At 42.8% G+C, this 23,065-nt stretch overlaps 1 protein-coding gene across 4 annotated transcripts in view; it reads right to left on the minus strand.

The window, feature by feature from the left end:
* Positions 1 to 23,065, minus strand: part of DOCK1 (dedicator of cytokinesis 1) — a 272,498-nt gene that overhangs the window by 228,134 nt on the left and 21,299 nt on the right. For 2 of the 4 annotated variants that reach the window (XM_053983754.1, XM_053983757.1), the window contains exons 2-12: positions 22,067 to 22,150; positions 16,828 to 16,868; positions 14,998 to 15,053; positions 12,950 to 13,046; positions 9,871 to 10,019; positions 6,634 to 6,769; positions 5,701 to 5,858; positions 4,922 to 5,003; positions 4,108 to 4,243; positions 3,720 to 3,792; positions 1,842 to 1,984 (exon numbers count right to left, since the gene is read on the minus strand). In XM_053983754.1, the coding sequence (XP_053839729.1) occupies positions 1,842 to 1,984; positions 3,720 to 3,792; positions 4,108 to 4,243; positions 4,922 to 5,003; positions 5,701 to 5,858; positions 6,634 to 6,769; positions 9,871 to 10,019; positions 12,950 to 13,046; positions 14,998 to 15,053; positions 16,828 to 16,868; positions 22,067 to 22,150 (1,155 nt within the window). The remainder of the gene's footprint in view (positions 1 to 1,841; positions 1,985 to 3,719; positions 3,793 to 4,107; positions 4,244 to 4,921; positions 5,004 to 5,700; positions 5,859 to 6,633; positions 6,770 to 9,870; positions 10,020 to 12,949; positions 13,047 to 14,997; positions 15,054 to 16,827; positions 16,869 to 22,066; positions 22,151 to 23,065) is intronic. The other 2 variants (XM_053983755.1, XM_053983756.1) reach the window with 2 other exon arrangements.

The following is a 23,065-nucleotide window of genomic DNA, read 5'->3' on the forward strand; positions in this document are numbered from 1 at the left end:
AGCAATACCAGCAGATCCATACCCCAAACTGATTGATCACCACCCCATAAGCTGTTTCTACTGCTCTGAGCACACAAATCTACAGCATCAGCTTCACACAGCTGATATTTTTCTGCTCAGTAGCAGAAGAAGCCACTAAAAAGCTGCTGCTTGCCAACTAACATCAGGCACATTTGTTACATGAAAAAGAAAGATGCCAAAGTGAGAAAAAACGCCCATAAAAATAAAAAAGAAACCCAACCCAAAGAAGCCTCCACTTGGTGAAGTGGCTGGCAATCAAGTTTTAGCACAAAATAATCACAGCAGCAATTTGCAGAAGAAAATCCTAAAATTAAAAGCTATGAAAAACACCCCAAAAATATTCATCCACAAAATAAATTGTGGGTTACCCTGTTAGAGAATTAACTGTACATTCATTCTGTGTACACTTGGCAGCTTGTCTTTTCCATGGCATCTCTGTAAGAGTTTCTGGGCTGATTTGTTGCCAGGGATTGGTTCTGACAGCTGCTGTTTCACTGAGCTGCAAGTGTACCTGCACTGACTGGCTAAGGAAGAACTCCTAACCTTTTTTCTGTTTGCTTGGGCATGCTTTTTTTAGGGAAAGAATCTGGAATGAATCAAAGACACTGAAATGTTTCCTCCTTTGGGACACACACTGGCCACAGGTGAAAACAAGGAGGGGAAGCAGATAAAACTTTTCCTCATTAGCTAAAGAAGAATCTAAAAATAAGATTTATGTAAAATTTTGTTTTATATTGATTAGTGCAAAAATCAGGGAAAAGTGTGTAGTTTTCCTGGGGTTTGGTCAGACATGGAGTGATACAGATATTCAGAGTGTTTGGTGAAAACTCTATTAATCAGCATAACTCCACATTAATCCAGAATTCCCAGAAAATATTGAAGCCAGCAGAGGAATAACTGGGCACAGACACATCGTGATCACGAGATCACACTCAAAAATGAATCAACCCAGAGCAGTGGCCTAGAGAAGGTACCAGGGAAGGTTTCAGAGGGGTTGCCTGGCTCTGGCTCCCTCCTCACCTCCTGCAAGCTCAGGTCTCCTGGGGAAGGAGCAACATGTCCCAAGTGCAGCTGCAGAGAGGAAAAATATGGGCAAGGAAGAGAAGGGAATATCCTTTGGAGAGGTAAAAATCCACAGCTCAAGGGCACAAGAGATGAGTCCTTGAGTCATCACGTCCAGCAGAGGATCACTCATGGGATAGGTGGGGTTGGAAGGGATCTCTGGAGATCATCCAGTCCTGCCAAGGGGAGCAGGTGACACAGGAATGTGTTCAGGTAGGTTGGGAATGTCTGCACAAAGGGAAACTCCACGTCCTCCCTGGGCAGCTGTTCCAGACCTCTGCCACCCTCCACGGAAAGAATTTCTTCCTCATGGTGAGGTGGAGCTTGTTGTATTTTAGTTTATGGCCACTGCTCCTTGTCATGTCGTGGGGAACCACTGAAAAGAGTCTGGCCCCTTCCCCTGACACCCTGTGGATGTATTTCTATGGAATGATGAGCTTCCCTCTCAGTCTCCCCCTCCCCAGAGTAACCAGGCCCAGCTCCCTCAGTCTCTGCTCATCAGAGATGTTCAGACCCTCAATCATCTTGGTGGCCTCCCCTGGACCCTCTCCAGCAGAAACAAAAAGACCTCCAAGAGCTGAACAATGCTGCAACATGCAGAGTGGGCAGGGGGAAAATGATGGGGAAGGGGGAAGAGCAGGCTGAGCCCTGAGGGGTGGGGAAGGGAGGAACAAAACCGTACAAACAATTTTTGATCCTGAAATCAAAACCACCGTCGCACGAAGCAAACCAAGGCGCACGGGAAGAGCGGTACCTACCCTGACCCTTGTGGTTGACTTCTTTAGCAGCAATCACTTTGTTTATAACAGTCTGCAGGAAATCATTCTCCCCTGCCACCCTGGGTGAAAAACGGGATGATATGTTCAGCTGCTTGTGTCGAATGGCGTCATCCAACGCTAGCCTGGAGGATGCACATGACGACCAACACCAGGAGACAAAGGGGCACAGAAAACCAGAAGTCACAGTGACAAGGGAACACAAAAGATCGTATCATAGTCGTGACAAAGAGTGTTTATTAGTCAACGCAGGACAAAGGACAGGAAAGGTAACAAGAAAGACAGAGGGAGATCATTAATCAGAAGAACGCTGATCTACCACAGAGAGTCCAGCACACCTGGGAGGGCTCTGCTCCCTCAGGGACAGGGACAGTCCTCAGGGAGCAGGGGGAGCTTTCCCACCTGGGAGTCCCCAGTTACGCAGTGAAAACCCACACAGGCAGTTCGCTTTTATATGAATATTGAAATATAGATATATTCATGGCAGACTGGCCCAGCAACACCTCCAGGGTCACCTCTGCCATTCCACAGGTGGAGTGCCTGAAGGAACAGCTCCCATCAATCTCACAGGGAAAAGGAGGAGAAGAGCAGACAACCCAAACTCAGTGAACAAATGAGAAGATGGGGACGATAAATAAACAGCAGCATTAGGTGGCACTGAAGTAAATCTTGCCAAGTGCTTTTGACAGCCATTGTGCTGGTGGGCCAGTGAATGAATACAAACAAAGATATGAAAACAGAATTGCATGTGGTACAACAGAAATAAAGCATGGGATGAGGAGAAAAATGTGCCTCATATACACAGCCCAAGTCTACATTGGAAATAACAACACCAGCGTTCACCCTGCGTTCGTTTCTACCTCATTCATGTCCTTTGGGATAGACTTTTTCAGGAGAATGTTTTCATTTATTACAGGGGAAAAAGAAAAATCACATTGTGCATATTTTTAAGGCTCTGTGTATATGTAACAGGAAAAATGAATCGGTGCTAATGGAGCAGAAAACTGGATGTTCCATTAGCACCCCCTCTGAAAGGTTCATTTTCATTGCATACTTCCACACCGCCTAAAAAAACAACTTTGTCGTTGTTTACCACACAGTATGCATCCTTCTCTTCCCCAAACCCCATTTTCCTTGAAAAATGGAATTGTATTCGATTTTGTCATTAACAGCCCCTATCCCTGCAAGACCTGCACACCTTGCAGTCCTCTCACCAGCCCTACACCTTCAAACCACAAGGGCTTCCTGAATTAGGCCTATTTCTCAAAACAAAGTTAATTTAAGATTTTATTATGTCAAGCTTTTTAAAAAAATATTATTAAAAGCCCATCTGAATATCCATTAGTGTGTTAATCAAGGAATTTAGCTCCCATAACTATGTTTTGCCTTTTGGAGCAGATGGCAGTCCAGCACATTCCACAATGGGAAAACTGAGCATCCATACTTCATGGAGATTTATGTGCCTTATCCCTTCTACCTTTCCTCACTTCATGGAAGTAAAAACTTAGGATTTATGGATGGAACGTGATCTCTATTGATCTCAGGCAGAGCTAAACCAGCAATGAACTTTAAGTATTTCACCTCTTACACATTCTCCACCTGACATATTGCAACAAAAGGAAAACAAGGCTGCAGAAGTGGGAATGGATGCTTTAAACACAAAAAAACCCTACAATTTCTGGGGATATCACTGTTGCAGCTAATGGCAAATTATCAGGGGAAGATATAGTAGCAATATTATTCAGGAGAAAATATCCCATGGAAATAAATTAGCTTAAAATATTAGCTTTTTTTTAAAAATCAAAGTTAGAATCTTGGGTTTTTCACTCCTGCTTGCTCTTGCAACTGCTCCCTACTTACGGCTGGAACGGGATGAAGTGCTGCTTGTCCTCATCATCAACCTTCCCGTTAATGATGTCAGTAACATCCATCACTGCAAAGACAAACCAAGGGCACTGAATGAACTGAGCAACGTGGGAAGAGGGAACCCCCTGGGGAATTGAAGCCACAGTGACTCAGAAGAGGGGTGGAATGATCAACTGTGGAATTTCAGTTTTGTCTGTGGAATAACACGGTGCAAATGAGCTTTGGAGTCTCAGCTACCACAAACCCTGGCAGGGACAGGATACAGCACCCAGTCCGATGAGATGTGGAACAACTCTGAGTTTATACAACCCCACAGCAGTTCCAGCACCCCATTTCCATGGAAGAATTGAAGAGGAGATGGAGAGATCCACCCCAGAGGTACCTGCCACCCCGAAGGGCCTGCGCAGCCCCGACGTGAGCTTCCTGGTGTTGTTGTCCCGCAGCTCCATCCTGCCCACACGCACGATCTGACACACAAAACTGATCTTCTCTCTCTTCAGGTCCTTGCTGCCCAGGTCCTGCAAACAGTAGTAACACCAGGCTGCTTTCTAATAGCTGAATTTCAAGTTCCATTTCAGCAGGCAGAGGGTTTGCTGCTCAGAATTTGCCTTTGCTGTGCAAGCCTCTAACCAAAAGTGCTCTCAGAATAAAGAAGCTTTTGTAACAGTACTTCAACATCTTACTGGAGTTCTGCGCAAATTAATTCCTTAGGAGGTCAAACCATTTCTAGGAAGTTCAAAAATTCACTTTGGCTTTTGCCAGGCATTGAGAATATTTAGCAGCCACTTAGGAGAAATGTCTCATGCAAGCCTCTGGCAGCACAGAATTGTGGAATGGTTTGGGTTGGAAGGGACCTTCAAAATCATCTTGTTCCCATCCCAGCAATGAGCAGGGACACCTTCCACTGTCCCAGGCTGCTCCAAACTGGTTTTCAATACTTCCAGGGGCAGCCACAGCTTCTCTGGGCACCCTGTGCCAGCCCCTCCCCACACCCTCCCAGGGAAGAATTCCTTCCCAATATCCCATCTACCGCTGCCCTCTGGCACTGGGAGAATTCCCCCTTGTCCTGTCGCTCCATCCCTTGCCCCAGAGCCCCTCCCCAGCTCTGTTTGCCCCCGAGGAGGTGCCCCACGCTGGTGGCCCCCAGCTCATCCCCACTCCAGGGTGGCTCTGGGCTCTGGGCAGGGCGCACTCACGGTGAACACGGCCCGCAGGTTGTGCAGTCTGTCGATGTCCTTCGGGAGGCCACAGCTCGACCACCTCACCAGGTAGTTCTCACTGAAAAGAACGATGTTTGGAAGATTTTTTTTGTTTAAATCATAGAGCAACAGAACCACAGAATGCTTTGGCCTGGAAGGGATCATGAAGAACATCTCGTTCCACCCCTGCCACGGGCCAGGACACCTTCCACCATCCCAGAGTGCTCCAAGTCCCTCCAACCTGGCCTGGGACACAGCCAAGGGACTGGGACAACCCCACAACCTTTCTGGGAAACCCATGGCAGTGCCTCACCACCCTCCCAGGAAAGGATTTCTTCCTAATATCCCATCTAAATCTAAATTCTTTCAGCTTAAAGCCATTCCCCCATACTCTATCACTGAATGCCCTTTAACATAAACAGATAAAATCAACTTCAGAATTTACAGGAGTCTTTTCAACCCAATTTCCTCATCCTAAGGAAACAAATATTGAGCAGGGAGCTGGCATTTCCCTTAGTGCACACAATTTTTATCAAGAAAGCAGCTCCTCAGCAACCAAGTGTGGGAATTCTGCAGCTCAGCAAGGGCACAGCCCTTGCAGGTGTGCTCACCTTGAATTTCCATCTGCTCTTGGGGAACCACAAGCACAGCATGACCCTGAAACGTGCCCCAAGTGAAGGGACCTGCCTCTGCCTTTCACAGAAATTTGACTTTGCTAATCCCCCAAACTGCCTCAGTACCATCCCTGAGTGAGCAGAGATAAAAATGGCACTGACCTGATGAATTTGGATTCCAGGGGGTCATACAGAGACATCAGGACTTCAGCATCTTCTCCTATTTTACACACGACGTTTTTTAAATTTACAAATAAAGCAAATGAAGGAGTGGCAGCAAACTTGGCTTGTCTGTTGATATCAATATTCTGCTTCTGAGACTGCAATTGAAGAACAAAATAAAGTTTAACTTTGCCTAACAGACATCCAGCTGCTATAAAACTTTCCTAAAACCTTCCAGAAAGAAGAGGAGGAGGTTTCCATTGAGTGTCTGCTCCTGTGATCTTTTTTGCTGTTAAGTTTAATGACAGACAGATTTTCTGGATCTGTCTTGAAGTGCCACACCATAAGGAAAAAGTTAAAAAAGAAAAGAAAAAGGAGAGAAAATATGTCTTCAGTTATTAAGTAGAGAGAAAGAAATGGAGAAAAAATAGAGCCTTAAACATACCTGAAAAAAAATCCAGGAACACACAATAAGAAGAAACAGAAAAGTTTTTCCTTTTAAAAATAAGGATTTTGAACTGCAAAGGTGCTGACAAATCAAGACTGAGAAGGGCTTTAAATTTGCCCCTTTTATTTCAACAACAAGTTTTTAGGATTGGCATAAAGAAACCACACAAGAATGAGGATTTTAGTCTTTGTGATTCTCAAATAGAAACTGATGACAACCTAACTTAAAACCTCTCACATGCACATCTCTGATATTAACCCACAAATGCAGCTGATTTATTCATACAGGTCTGAACCATAAATTCTACTAAAATCTTTAAAGGATAAAAAAAAAATCCAGCTTAAGACATAAAAATTCTTACAAAATGTTCAAGCCTGATAATTCTTCATAAACACATCAAATCCCTCATTACCAATGCTAAAAATAAGTCATCCAATTAGTTTACAGCCTTGTGCTTCCCAGGGAAAAGCCACAGAGTCTCTCACTTTTTCTTCCTGTAGCCTCTCTTCCACTTGCTTGGAAGCTATTTCATGTGCTCTGAAAAGGCTGATGGTGCTGGTCTGCTCTGGGTCCAAAATGTTGCCATCTTCATCTCTAACCACCAGATCTAAATCCAGAATTCTAAACAAGACAGAAAATATGTTTGTGAATTAACAGTGCTGAACGGAATGCAAAAAAAAAAAAAAAAAAAAAAACACACCTGCCAAGTGTTCAACTTGCAGACCTGACACGTGATGGAAAAGAAATTATCTGAGACATGATAATGCAATTTAACATGTCACCAGCCTGGGGATCCAAGTCACTTATTCCCACTGCTCAGGGAGAAGGGATGGAAATGAAACAGCACAACAGCTGGGGAAGCAACTTCTTAAACAAATAAATTTGTCAGAGACTTGGTCTCCTCCTCTGATTTATCCAACAGCCTGAACAACCAAGTCCCACCACACACAGCTCATGTCTCCCACTCCCCCTCCCACTGCAAATTCATGTTTTACCCACACCCCACAAGAGAAGGCAGAAGTTGTTTCCTTTTTTTAAAGCAGAAGCCAGATCTCTGTCAGCAGGGTGCTCACATCCATAATTACCTTCTGCAGAGAGGAAGCTTTCTGCCATAATCAAAGCCAGGCCCAGGAAAAACCTTTCACTTTTCTCCACATTTTCCACAGTGCTGGCAGCAGTACCAAGGGTTAAAAACATCAGGTCCCTTCCCTACTACTGCCCGTGTCACCTCCACCCCAATAAATGTGTCTCTATTTCCTTCTAACTCCGTGGTCAGCTCTCCCAGTGGAGCTGCTCTAACTTTAGAGTTGAAATATGTTTGATCAATGAGCTTAAATCAAATTTGCTGTGTCTGATAAGTCACACAGGGGTTCAGGATTTATCTGAAAGTAAATTCCACCTGGGCACAACCTGCCAGGACTCGGAAACACGAGCTGTGGCACACAGAGATATTTCCATGGACTTGGAGGATTCCTTCTCACCCCTGGAAGTGCTAAATCCTTGAGTGGGGTCAGCACCCAAACCTCTCCATTTCACTGCATTAATTGCAGGGGAGACAAAGATCACTCAAGCTACAGGGTGGAGGCAGCAGATTTTTAAATTCTGCTCTGGAGCTGGACCCAGCCACCAGAAAACTCTCCATCATCCCCAGAACATCTCACTCCCAGATGAATTTTCTGGTGAGAAAATGGTTTCATCACTGAAACCAAAGAGAAAAAAAAGCCAAAGTCGTTTATTCCTCCCTACTACTGTTCCCTGGACAGCAGCCACAGCAGGAGAAACACCCACGGAGCACTGGAACTGTCAGAGCCCTTCCAGGGGAGAAACTGCCTGGGCCAGGGGAAAAGCTCAGAAATTCAGGCAAAGTCTCATAACCCAGACTCCAACACACCAATGTTTGCACAGGCTGTCAAAGGAGTTGAAGTAAACCCTCCTTTGAGTCAATTCCTTTGTTTTAGCCTTTAACTTGCAAATGATGCTTGGGAAAAAAAAATCTGAATTTTTTTTTTTTCCTCAGTGTCCCAGTTACAGATATTTGCAACTGAACAAAAAAAAAAAAAAAAAAAAAGGCATTTCACAACAAAATTACCTGACCCAATTTCAGAAAGATTAAAACCACAGATTCCTAAGGCCATTTTTGCTTCCTCAGTTATTCTGACAATATGCTGCAAAACTTCTGTCTGTATTTACAGAAGGAAAAAAAAAAACTTATTTACAAATCAGTGTTTCACAAGTCAGGGAAGGTCAGGATGTGATTGGGACAGAAAACATTTAGAATTATTTGGGTTGGGCCCTCAAAGATCACCCAGTATTTATAAAGCAGATAATGAATTCATTCTGTCTGGATCCTAAAATCCCCATTCATGCTCCTTTTAGGCACCAGTGAAGGGTTTAGGGTTTTATTAGGAACATATGTTATCTTTCTGTGGAGAAGTTCACATTCACCTCCCTCCTGCACTCCCCAGAGAACACTCTGATCACTTAATTAGTCCATCAGAACATCACAAATACAAAGCACAGCACAAGATGTTCCACTGGATTTGAAGGGTGAGCATCTGGAGGTTATTCAGAGCAACTTTTACCAACTCCTTGGGCAGATGGTGAAATCCAGTAGCCAAACAAATAATCCCAACAACATCTGGGTAATTGCCTGCAGAGGTACCACTGTCCATACCTCGGATTACAAAGGAGAATTACTGACTGAATGCAGTTACTGATTATTTTTTAATTTCATTTTTTGAATCACAGCTTTTGCTGATAAAGTACACAAGCAGAAATACTGCGAGTTTGGCAGTTCTTAAGGAATTAAACAATAATAAATGAAATATGGTGAGATATTTGCATCACAAAGCATTGACAGACTGGGTTGGTGCCAACTTTTTCACTCTCCAGGTGTGGAGGACAACAGAATCCCACACAATGGGCAGGACTGAAGGGAGCACTACAACATGCTTTGTCTCTCAGTATTCAAAACACTGCTTCCAGTGATGAAGAGTAAGATTTGATTTCTTATTTTTGGTCAAAATGCAAAATCACAATTGTACAGACAAGTTATAATCTAAAACTTGTATTTACAGAAATTGCCTTTAAACCCAGCCAACCATCTGGGGAGAGAATACATCTGAATCACTAAAATATCCAACATATGCAACCTGCACTGCTTTTTGGGGCAATATTTCCTTCCCAACTTCCACTCTCTTGTGCTAAATAGCTCCTTTCTTTTATGAAATCTCCCTGTTCATCTCGTGCTACCAGCTGGATGCTGTGGAAGGAGAGGAACCAAGAGCTAAATGGTGCTTCTGAGCCAAATCCTTCAACATCACATTACAGCTGAGTGACTCGAGGGCACAGGCAGCTGGTGGTGCTCAGAGGGTAACAACTGTTAGTGCCACAGAAGCAAGTGGAGTTTAAAATTCTATTTTCAAGGCAGGCAATGCTTGCTCTTTTGAATTGGCCTTAAAAAATTACAGCTTCATACCACTGTCAAATTGATGATACCATCAAGAGAGAGAGATGGATTCCACTTTACATATTACACTTTAAAGATGCTGCCTCAACTTCAATCTTTATCTTGCTGTAACAGAAGTGTGGATATACAAATATTTCATCTACCCCTCCAGGGAAAAAAAAAGAACCCTCCAAGAATTCACTGACAGCTGATGTGTCTTACACAGGGTGATCTGGATTCAGGCAGAAAAACTTGGGAAATGCTGCTCACAAACCTGTTGCCATAATCAATTTTGGCAGTCACTTTCTTCTTCAGCTCCTTGAGCTCATCCTGGGGAAGGGTCCCAGAGAGGATTTGGGATCTCCACTCGATCAGGTCGTAAATCATGTGCCGGACGCTGCGGAACATTTCCCTGTTGTCCTGCTGTTGTAGGGGGGGAATAAAGGGGGAGAAATAAAGGGGAATACACAGGATAAATTGCAATTATCAATAGGAATTCAAAGGGTGAGTCTACAGCAGCCCTGGAAGAGGAGCCTAACTTCCTACAGCACAGAACATTGAATATTCAGAGTGCTGCGCTCAGCTTTAAGGAGCTAAATAGGTGTAAATGCTTGGGTTTGTTATCTTAAAACCTGGGTCATGCCGTTTTCAGGCATTCAAGGGGAAAATGTCCTTTTATTGATTCCCAGGGTAGCTTTGTTCAGTGACCCTCTTCACTGAGGGGAGCAGGACTGAAAATGGTGCATTTTAACAGCAAGAGGCTCAAGTTCTGCAACAGATGGGAGAATCCTTTCTCTCCCTGGTTAAACCTCCACAACGCCACTTGAAACCCCTTTATTGTGCACATCAGCGCCATACAAGTCCACAGGTAACTTTTAAAGGACAGTGAAACACCAAGAAAGACCTAAACTTGATAGGAAGTTAAATACTTCAAGTAAAGCCTGGAACTGTGGATATTAAATACTGCCCACAGCACATACAAACTTTCCTTGGCAACACTCAGCTAAGCTAGGAATAATTAAATAATTACAATAAAATTCCCCACTGAAAAAAAAAAACACCAAACAAGGAAAAACTGCAGAAGATGCAGGAAAAGAACATAATGACTCCAAGACTCTGGGAAAAGAATATCTAACTGTGAAACTTAAAGACTTCAGTCTGTTCAGATTACCCAAAAGCTAGCTTGATTATAGTGGGAAAATCTTCACAGAGAGAAAATACCCATTATTAAAAGCTCTTTAATGTAGCAGAGAAAGACACTAGAAGCACATATGGCTGGGAGCTAAATACAGACAAACCCAAATGGGGAAGAGGTTCCTGATTTTTGAGGCTGCAGGGAGTCATAAAGCAGAGAGATGGGAAACATTCCACATCCCCTGCTCTCTGCAAACAAAAACTGAACATCCATTCAAGACTCAAACACAAATTCCAAACTGAATCAAGGCATAAATGTGGCTGTTTAATGGGTTTTGATATGCAAGATAGGGAATATCCCTCAAGTCTGCAGATTGCCCAGTCTGAAACCAGTTACCTCCAGTAAACCAAACCTCCCCTGACTGCCTGCTATTGTTCAAAATTATTGGCAAAGAACTAAAGTATTGTTTAACACGGAATCATAGAATGGAATGGTGTGGGAGAGACCTTAAAGCCAAGCCAGTCCCACCCAAAAATTCCGCTGTCCCAGGCTGCTCCAAGCCCCAGCCCCACTTCCCAACACTGGAAAGGTCCAAGGCCAAGCTGGACGGGGCTTGGAGCAGCCTGGGGTGGTGGAAGATGTCCCTGCCCATGGCAGGGGTGGCACTGGGTGGGATTTAAGGTCCCTCAGAACCCAGACCATTCCGGGATTCCACAGCAGTGGAACCAAGGGCAAAGCTGTTCCCAGTGCCCTTCTGAGATTCTGTTCCTCCTCCTTTATTTCTACGGCTTCCCTGCTCCTCACCACACCAACTCCCTGCTACTCCAACTCCTTAAAGCTCTCTCTTTAATACATAATCTGTTTCTTTTCATAGAAGATATTATCCTTCATCTTCTGTATTGCCACACTACATCATTTCCATTACACTCTTACTCCTAATCTTTATTTTCATGGGTGTGATTAAAAGCCACATTAGTCAGCACAAACCTCTTCATTACACTCGGTGTCTTCATTACACAGCTTGCACTTTTATGATACAAGATTTCAAACATATTTATGGGAAACAGAGACTGCATTAAACCCTGCTTTAAATAAAGGAATTTCATGTTCCCATTATCTTGTTACAGTGACCTTGCACAATGAGAGCATCACAAGTGTGGGCCTTAAATCCCACAGCAGGCCTTGCTTCACATCTGAACTGTAAATAGAATAGAAGTTTTAAATAGAAGTTTGAACTCTTCATCTTGTTTATGTGCACTTTCACCCCTGGTTTTGTATCTTCCCATCTGAGAGATTATCAATAATTATCACTGCAGATTTCTAAGAATGTATTCTTATGTGGTTGAAGCATTAGCATAGCAAAATAAACAAGTGTGCAAATTAAGGTGTCAAAATTTAGGAACAATCAACTTTATGTAAAGGAATACTGAGAGGTTAGAGGCCTACATGGATAATTTTACAAAGCTTTCAGTTTACAGCCACAAATTCAACACTAAATACTCAATTATTCCATAACAGAGACTGACAGCCTTAAACAGCCTGAAGATGATTTCTTTAATAAAATTACATGTTAAGTTAATCCAAATCTGTATATACCATAAAACAAAACATATATATATTATATATCTGTTTTATATGTTTTCTATATATAGTATATGTTTTATATATTTTCTATATATAGTATATGTTTTATATATTTTCTATATATAGTATATGTTGTATATATTTTCTATATATAGTATATGTTTACTCTATATATTATGTTTTATATATATATTATGTTTTCTATATATACTAAGTTTTATGTTTTCTATAGATATTATGTTTTCTATATATATTTTATGTTTTGTATATAAAGCATAATAGAACCTACACAAAAAAGGGATTGTAACTGCTCAACAAACTATTGCTAGATCAAGGTACAACACTCTAAAATAACCTGATTCTGCACCAGGAAATAAAGAGATTTGAGAAGACAGGCAAGAGATTTGTGCTTTAACAAGCACAAAAAGCTACTGGGATTTGTGCTTTAACAGAGATGATGCTACATGGATTTTCAGCACTGAAAGCAGCCTTTAGAAACAACAACAGAAGGGAAAATTCATTTAAGAGTTCCCTCATAAATAGCAGTTCCTTCCCATTTCTCCCTGTACCTTTCCCAGCACCACTTTTCCCATAAAACCCTCCCAGTGTGAAGGTTTTCCTGAGCTGTCCTCACCACATAGAGCTGTCTCCAGATGATGGACCATTCCCTCAGCGTGGTGGTGACCTCCTGGATCAGGGGCAGCTCGCTGGGGATCACAGTCTCGTGTTGGCTGAAGAGGAAGAGTTAAAAAATAAAAAGGCTGAATTAAGCAGCAGCTCCAGTGAGAATGAAGAAGCACAGAATTCTTAAGGTTTGAAAGGAGCTTTAAGGTCATTGAGCACGACCAGCACCACCATGGTCACCACTAAGCCATGTCCCCCAGTGCCACATCCACACAATTTCTCAGCAATTGCAGGAATGGTGACACCACCACTGCACAGAGCAACCTTTTCTGTGGAAATTTTTATACTGTACCTAATCTAAATCACCTGGATAGAATAATTCCTAAGGAAGAACTGTTCATTTCCAAAGGGAACTGAATAGAACAGGGTTGGAATTAGCATCACTTGTTGTGAATTTCTAAGCAAAAGTAAGATATTGTCAGATATTGAAGTACTGGACACCTGTAAAGCCACACCACATAAAAGGTATTTTGATGTGCTCAGATTATGGAATCATGGAATGGTTTAGATTGGAAGGGATCACAGATGATCTTCCATTGATGCCTTAGGCTGACTTAGAACAGAGGCTGGACAGAGTCACAGAACAAAGCAGGGATTTATTCAAAGGATCTCCTCATGGATCCACCTTGGGCAGCACCAGAGCCCAGCCAGGGCCACACCCAAGATGAACCAAAATGGTCACAAAAAATGGATGACTGGTCACCAGGTCTCTCACTTTTATAAATTCTGCTCCATTTGCACCTTGCAGTTCATTGTCCCATTCCAGCTTTAGCCCATGCACTCCCATCCTGCTTGTTTTTCTCTCTCCAGCCCACGCTGTTTGTGCTCTTGGGCTGAGATTTGGATCATTTGTCCTTGGTGCCCAGCTGGAGCAGGAATTGTTTTGTCTCCCTGCTCTGTGCAGAGAGCTCACCATCCCCTGAGATGAAGCTCAGACCCTCACACTAGAGCAGCACAGAATGTGAAAAACAGAAAAGCCAAACCTGAAGCATCATTTCCCCCCTGCCATGGCAGGGACACCTCCCACTGTCCCAGCTGCTCCAAGCCCTAATGCCCAACCTGGCCTTGGGCACTTCCAGGGGCAGCCCCAGCTGCTCTGGGCACTCTGTGCCAGGGCCTGCCCACCCTCCCCAATATCCCATCCATCCCTGCCCTCCTTCAGTTTAAGGCCATCCCCTCTCATCCTATCCCTCCACACCCCTTGAGAATTTTTCCCACCCTCTCCTCATTTGTCCACTCCCAAGGATATCAATGCACACCTCGCTACAACATTCAGCACTGACTGATTTGTTTTACAAGAAACAACCAAGATAAAAACCAGATGAGCCCAACCTGCAATGCCACCACACTGCTCTTTAATTGTTCTTTTTCCCAAAATATTGGTCTCGCAATGAAAAATTAAGATTCAATTCCTTACCACGAAGTTTCTGTATGATTTGTTTTAAAACGAGGTGCCATGGAGGGAAGAAACACCAGCCAGATCTTTGAATATTGCAGAAGTAGGGTACTTAAAGGCAGTTTTGCAATCAGCAACGAAGATGTCATTATGCAGCAATCTCATGATTAGCAGTTTGATCATTTACATATTTAACAGAGTATAAAAATAAATCAGGCACAAAGGAATAAAACATTTTAATCCTGTTTCACTCCATTTCATACCTGGGTAATCATTTATTAATTTCACTCCACCTCCTTTTTCCTCTGGACTTGGTTGGGGTTTTTTTCCTGGTTTTTAACCCAGCTTTTATACTTATTTTAGAGATTTCTACCTGCATGTCCAGCCAAGCTGACATGATACAAAAGGATCTGAAGAGATGCTGAACAACAAATACAGCTCAAACTACTGCACACAGCAGGGAAAGGAATGGGAAAACTACAAAATAACTTCTCAGTGAGGCAGAACACTACCTGGAAACAAGTGTAAGTTACCTGGTAATGCACTGAAATGATGTGGCTAAAACAGGAAAAAGGAGTTTGTTCTTTTCAAACCCAACTTACCCTTTGCCTTCAACGATTGCTTCCTTAAGATGGATATAGGAGGCAGGGAATATGCCCTTGGAGAGGGAGGGAGAGGAAAAATGTGTTATTTAAGCAGCTGCACACAACATATTGTGTTTATTACCTAAAATAAGCCAAAGCACTGCGGGGTGTGCAGAGGCATTCACATCCTCGAGCATCAGAAGAGTTGTGTTTGGGGCTTTTCTAATATATATTGAATTTTTGCATTGCCTGTCCTTTCAAGATGTTATTGCAACCTTACAGCTTCTCTGAAAAAAATATTCTAAATTCATCAGGATGTCAGAAATAAAAGGTTTTTTTTTTTTAAAAATAATCCAAGCCAAGCTGATACAGCAAATTCCACCATCTCACCCTTCAAGGTAGGAGTTCAGTTTTCTGATCATCTGGGAATGCAATAATAGAAATTCTTGGGAAGCCACTGGGGGAAATAGTGCATGGGCATGTGACTTTTTACCCCAGTTTCAAAAATATTTTAAAATCACTAGATTTAAAGGCAGTCAGACAAATGCAACAACACATGGAATTAATTTAATTCAAGAAAAATGTCTAATTGCTTCTCAGACTGTAAAAAGCACATTCATGAAATATGGCTTGTAAGAAATTCAATGTGTTCACACAAAAAAAAAAAAGGAAAGTAAAAAAATAGAATAAAAACCCAGGCCTGGTAAGGAAATGGGTGGGATGAACCACTCAACTCTGTACTTTTAGACATGGAAACAACTAAAAACACACCTTTGGAGGCAAACATAGCATTTGCAGTGTTTCAGTGGAAAAAGCAGCAAACCCTCAAGTTTAATTTCGTTTAATTACTACTGTGAAGTAAAAGGCTCAAAAAATAAAACGCGATGCTACAACCAGTATTTGTGTGGTTTCCTCTCTTTTAGTTTCAGAAGAGCTGCTGTAAGTGGAATTCCAGTGCAGGAGGAGCCTCCTCCTCTCTCCAAAGGGAACAACCAAAAACTCCCAAGGTCAGGGAGCTGCATTTCACCAGGAATTCAGTATTTAACAGAACAGACCAAGGAGAACATCAAGGTCTGAACTTTTTACTGAGGAAAGGATTGGTGCAGCAGTTGATGCAAAAAAAAAAAAAAAAAAAATGATGCAGATCAAGATTTAGTGACTGATTTACCTTTAAAGTGCAAAAACTGGGATCACAGAAATAGAAAAGAGCCTGGCTTGAAAAGGACCTTAAAGCTCATCCCATTCCACCCCTGCCATGGCAGGGACACCTCCCACTGTCCCAGGCTGCTCCAACCTGGCCTTGGGCACAGCCAGGGATCCAGGGGCAGCCACAGCTGCTCTGGGAATTCCATCCCAGCCCCTCCCCACCCTCACAGAGAAGAATTCATCCCAATATCCCATCTAAATCTCCCCTCTTTCATCTTAAAGCCATTCCCCCTTGTCCTGTCCCTCCATCCCTTGTCTCTCCGTCTTTCTTGGAGCTCCTTCAAGCTCTGGAAGGCCACAATGAGGTCACCTCAAAGTTTCCCTTCTCCAGGCTGAACAACCCCAGCTCTCCAAGCTTTTTCTCCTCCATCCTCTGACCATCCTGGTGCCTGCCCTGGATTCTCTCCAGCAGCTCCACGTCCTTCCTTTGGACCCCAGAGCTGGATATGCCTCTCATCTTTTAGGCCTTGCTAAAATCAGTTTTTATTAACTTGAAAAATTCCCACGGACCAGAGGCTGAGGACACAGAGCAGCAGGGACCAGTGCACACCTGGGATCCAGCTCCATCAAACCCACACACCCAGTGCCAAAATCCATCTTACTGCAAGAGAAAAATGAGGACCACGCTCTGGCAGCACTCACCTTCTTGGATTTCTTCCGTAGTGTATAACCCCTGTACCAACCTAGGAGAGGAAAAAGGGGGAAAGCATTAAAAAGGTCATTTATGGCACCTCCCAGCTGCTCCTCCCCAGCTCAGCAGCACCCTAAGGTGGTTTCTGATCATGCTTCAGCCCTGCACATCCCACCTGAATTTCAATTTTCCATAAGCTTAATACCCTGGATAAAACAAGTCATCCTGGAAGGTGTAAAATCAGAGTGATAATGGAGAGAAGTACACGACAGAGATGGTGGTTCACATGATGTGCTTAATTGCTGTGCATTTAATTTTAATTACTAACTCACCAACACAAACAAAACCAACTTAAGAGCATTAACTTGACAAAAATTTACTGAGAGGCTATTTCCATTTCAAAACCCACCTAAATTCCACAAATCCAAGTCTTCAGCTGCTAGCCATCTCACCAGGAAACAGGAATACTGGGGAATTTAGGGGTCACATATCAAAACACAAAGGCAAGGAAAACTGAGCCTGGATGCAACATCCACCCCTCCAGCCTGGCAAGGAAGGGTTTGTCAAAGCATCCCTGTCGAGGGGGGGATGGGGAGATCACAAAGCAGATGTGGAATAAAAACTGCAGTCCCAGTCCTGAGAACAGGGAGAAAACTTCCACGAAACCAACACATGCTGATAAATTCATTACACACAAAGCCAGAAATCCAAATTAAAGGCTCAAGCACAGGGGATTTCTCAGTCTGCTCTCCTGCAGCACAAGCACAAGGTGCTTCATCTTCTCCCTGAAGCACCGGGGGCTGGGTTAGTGCCACCTCAAAAATCTCAAATTTATAACCACCACACTTCACCTCCCAACAGAGGCTGCCACAGCCTCACACCCCACATTCCCACTGCTTCCCAAGGAACAGCAAACTGCTGCTGAAATCAGCACTCCCAGTCTTGGCCAGGTGCAAAGGAGGCAAAGCATTTCTACCTGTGTTCACTCCACTGCCTGAAACCCATGCACAGCTTCCAGTCCTAATAAAAAAACTGAATTCCCACAGTTTTAGATGAATAAAGCAACATTTTGAAATCCTGGAGTTTAAACTGCTGAACAACAGAACTCTGATCAGATGCTCAAACTAAAGAACAATCATTATTTCTTCTCCCAGCCCACCTCCTGTGCTGCCTCAGGACATTCTGTGGAATAAAACCCCTGTGGCAAAGACAGCTCCCCACGGATGAACCTCTGCTTCCTGAAGCTTTGCAGCCAGAGCTCCCAGGATCATGGAGAAGAGAGCAGCCAAAACCTGCCTTGGAGAACTGGCTGCACTCCTGCTCCTTGCAGAGCTGCTGGTGTGGCCAGGCAGGTCCCACCAGGCTCCTGCCTGCCTGCAGCTGGTGCTGGGTGCCCACCTGGAGCTGGGCAGGGAGCCCAGGGTGCACGTGCAGCTCCCTCTGGTGCAGCTGGGGACACTGGGTGCGCCCATGAACGTGCTCAGATGGGGACAGGGTCACTTAAACGGTGAAGCCATCTCTAAACAACTCCCCAAAAAACATGGGAGAGCTGGGGGTGCTCACCTGGAGAAGAGAAGGCTCCAGGGAGAGCTCAGAGACCTTCCAAGGGGTTACTGAAGGGGCTCCAGGAGAGCTGGAGGGGGACAGGACACAGGGAATGGCTTTAAACTGGAAGTGGGTAGGTTTAGATGGGATATTGAGAAGGAATTGCTCCCTGTGAAGGTGGGGAAGGGATGGGATGGAACTCCCAGAGCAGCTGGGGCTGCCCCTGGATCCCTGGCAGTGCCCAAGGCCAGGTTGGACATTGGAGCTGGAGCACCTGGGACAGTGGGAGGTGTCCCTGCCATGGCAGGGGTGGCACTGGGTGGGGTTTAAGGTCCTTTCCAGCCCAAACCATTGGGGGACTGCAGGAATTCCTTCCCTGGGAAGGAGGGGATGCCCTGGCACAGGTTGTGGACTCCTCATCCCTGGACCTGTTCAAGACCAGACCTTGCCCTTAGGAAATCTGTGACCAAAGAGCCAGAAATTTGCATCCAAGGAAATGCTCAACTAAGGAGACACCAATGAAATATTTCTGTCTGTCAAAGCTGCAAAAGACACTCAAAAATTTGCTGTGGTTACCCTCAAACAATGCATCCATTTTGACACAATTACACTGCATTTACAAACAAAAAACCTGCAACAAAACCTAAACTTTCCAATAATATCAAGAATAACTTCTGTGAAAATCCCTGTTAGGGAAGCCAAACTCCCTTCTCACGGCAGCACTAGAAATTAATTGATGCTCCAATAGTTAATCTTGGGTTTGAGGTTGATTTTCTGTTACATTTCCCAGCAATTCCCCTTAATCAGTCACATTTATTGATCATATGGTTCCATGTGCCCTTTCCATCAAATAATGCCAAGAAACAGAATTAAGACAATAAAGATGTAGAAAGTAGTAATTCAGAATGTGGCAAATACCTGGGTTTTAGGGTATCTGCTACAAAATGTAATCCTCCTGTCCTGCAGAGCAGGATATTTGGGAATTCCTATGGCTTTCCTGTTTGGCTTTTCCTCTAAGGCTCAGATGTGAAGGACAGAGAAAGTTTTCTAACTAAAAAATAAACTAAAATACTTCCTGGACAAAAAAATATTTTCAACATTAATTAGTCTAGAAAGTAGCTTCATCTTTACTTTGGTTCCTGGAAGAACACAAATTTAGTATTTAATAATGAAATGTGTACATTCATTTCCAATCCCCTGACTCCCATAAAAACAAGGGATGTTTTCACCAAGACTGAAACTTTACAGAACTTTAGAGGACCCACACACTGAATTCTTTCTACACAGATTTTTTTGCATTTCAGAGGAAAAAAAAGTTTCCACTACTGTAATTTAAAACATCAAAACTTCCATAATAAACACAAATTCCAAAATAAGTTCTACTCATGGGCAACAAAAGTAGATATTATTTTAAACACAGGGGAAAAGTGCAACTCAGAAATTAATTCCAGTACATGGCTGCAACAGATATCCTGCATCTGTGCTAAAATCAGATCTTGCAGACCATGGATGTGAGACTGAGCCCTCCCAATTCCTCATCTGTCTTCTGCAGAGACCCCAGCTGAGCAAGGATTTCCCATCAGTTTTTAATGGCAGTGCAGTTTCAGAGGAAAAAAAAACCCAAAAAACGAATTTCTACCACTTCAAAGCCCACAGACACGCACCAGTCTTCAAAACTACTCTCAACTTAGGAATTATTGCAGAAAATTAATTTAAAATAATATCAAATCTACAGCAGGATGGGAGGAGCAGATGTTGACTCTAGCAGGTATCCATGAAAAAAGCCAACTGCTTTTCCCACAGGGAAAAGGGGCAGGAAAGGCAAAAATCCTCAGCAAAAAGGCTTTACTGACTCTTCCAACAACATTTCTTTTCCCAGGATTATTTAATTAGAGGGTTTTCCTTTGGATGGGCCCATCCCCACCTCAGCCTGGCACACACCTGGAAAGTTGTAGGGTACAAAACCTCCCAAGGGCACAACGCACACCAATTTTATCCAGGGCAAGGAGGAGAGCAAACAACTCAAATAATCCCCTAATTTTGGCAGCTCTGAACGCGAGGGAAGAGCCACAGCATCACTCAGGTCTGCCTTAGGCTTGGCTGCTGTGGTTTGGTGATGGCTTTGTAGGAACAGTAATGCTGGGAGTTCTTTTGTTTTGAGAGGCCCCACTCAAGAGAGAGGCTTGCTCTCAGTGTTGTAGTTTAGGAGAGTTTTTTGAGATTTGGGTGTTAGAAATTTGGTGAAGTAATGTTACAGTTTTTCTTAATAAAAAGTAAAGAAAGTTCGTTATTTCTAAGTATTAAAACAAGTTTAAATAACTGTGGTCTGTTGTGTTTTATATATCCTGTTGAAGTATTAAATTGAGGATATTAAGAGCTTTTGTAAACTTGTTACCCTTTGTTTTTGCTTGATTTGTAAAAAAATTTTTAAAGTTTCCCCATCTCAGGTCAGGAATGAGCAATCAGTGCTTGGGAGAACAGGAATTTGCATTTCTTTTACCATGAACTCATCCCATGTGCTCCAAGCCCTGAGAGGGTGAAGGTTTTTCCTCTATTTCCAGCCCAGGGGAAAGTGGCTCATCCCCACTGTCCCACTTATTTGGGAACAGTTAGCATTTAATAGGGTTTCAGTATTTAATAGGGTTTCAGCATTTAATAGGGTTTCACATTCCCTGCTCAGTTTCTCCCATATTCATTAAATAAATCTATTTTATATATAAAAGTACAAAGCTGTGCAATATTTGAATCACTCCATTTGCATTTAAAATCTTTGCTTTATTAGGGGTTTATTAAAGCAAGCAATGCCTGATAGTGGAAAGATTGCTTTGCTCAGAGTTAAACTTGGCATTGCAGCAGCAAACTGAGCTCCAAGGAAAGGCCAGCCCAGGAATAATGAGAAAATTCAAAAATTCCACTTCAAGTGATGATCAACTCTTGTGGGAATAGCATTGTTTGTTTCAGTAAATACCATATTTTAAAAAATCCAATTAAGCCAATAACTTAAATAAATTTATCACCCATATCTACCAAAAGATCAATGTCTAGAGAAGCAAATTAAATCAATATATTAAAGCAAATCATTTGTCTTGTTTCCACAGGACAATGTTACACTATTTTAAACACACAGTTCAGTTTTGTGTTCCCCACACCTCTCCAAACTGCAGCACTACATAAAATCCCAACTCAAGGATATAATGAAAGTTTTATTTTGCTTGGAATAAGAGCTGAAAATGTCGTGACAATTTCCACATCGTGTTGGTTATCAAACTCAGCATTGAAATTCCCTTGTTCAAGGATGAGGAAAGGTTTTGGTACAGGTGATGTTTGTAGTTTCACATCAAAAGAGGCACCTGGAGAAGGCTGAAATCCGTGCACAGCACTAACACAGGCACCCACCTCAGAAGAGACACGTAAATAATTCAAGACCCAGGTGACTTTCAAATTCAGATTAAACTTCTTGTAGCAGCAGGTTCTTTTGCATCACCCAAGGGCACCCAAAAAGCATCTCTCATTTCTCTAACGTGGGGGAGATGCTACAACTGATCCACACAAACCCAGCTGTGGGAAAATTCTTCTTCCCCAGAAAACCCAGGGCTTATTCACCAGCTCATTTGCTTCAACTTCCAACTCAAGAGGGTCACAAACAGGAAAGGAAGGCAATTCCCCCAAAAACCCTGCTTTTCAACCCAATTCTTGCCATCTTACCCTCGTAAGTTTCCAGGATGTGCACGGTGTCCCCAATCTGTAAGGAGAGTTCATCTGGTCCCCTGGCATCGTAGTTGTAGAGAGCTGGATGAGGGAAAAATGCTGTTAGCAAAGGCAAGACAACAATTCCAGGTGTTTCATCACATCACTGCTTTTATTACTCATCACTGCCATTCTGAATCTTTTTGTAAAAAAAAAAAAAATAACTAAATTCTATAAAAATTCAGCCAAGTTCTTAAATCCATTAATAATTCCCTTTGTAACAAAAAAACCCCCACAATTTCACTTTCGACAGCTGTCCCTCACTGTGTTTATGTTTTGCTTCTTCATGGCAATACACTCAATTTTTGTTGTATTTGCCAGCCTTCCACAGCACTTTGTGTCAATTTTAGGCAGTTCTACAAAGAACTGCTCTGTCTTCCCCTGTCAGCTCAACACACAGAAAACTCACAAAGTGTCTTTCAAAAACTCAAATTGCCACATCAACATTAAAGGATGACTTCTCAATCATTTCATTCATTTACTGCATGCATAGGATGTTGGAAAATATGATTTTAGAATTTCTGAGTGCTAGAGGCAACTGCAGCAACCCACTGTACAATAAACAACCATAAATCCAACAGGATCTCAAAGATCACTCTTCCCTGTCACTCCCAAAAGAAAATCTGGGCTATGTCCACAAATTCATGTGACAAAGAATGCTACAAACCAGGTTTGGTTGGGAAAAAAATACACATGATCCAAAAAACAAAACAGCTACAACTCCTAAAGCCAAATTTTTATAAGTTTTATATGGAGTAAGTGCTCTGTAGGAGAAAAAAAAAAAAAAAATCTTCCAATACCAAGGAGGGTCCTTATGATTGAAGGCAGAGACTGAAATATTTCACAATAAATTGAAATTGAAGAACTTTAGTCAAGGTGGACCCACAGAAATTTCTTCTTCAATTTACAAGTGCAGCTACTCCCACCACCAAGGATCAGTAACACCCGAAAATCAGA

This window comes from Vidua macroura, chromosome 8, assembly GCF_024509145.1.
Source record: "Vidua macroura isolate BioBank_ID:100142 chromosome 8, ASM2450914v1, whole genome shotgun sequence".
NCBI lineage: Eukaryota > Metazoa > Chordata > Aves > Passeriformes > Viduidae > Vidua > Vidua macroura.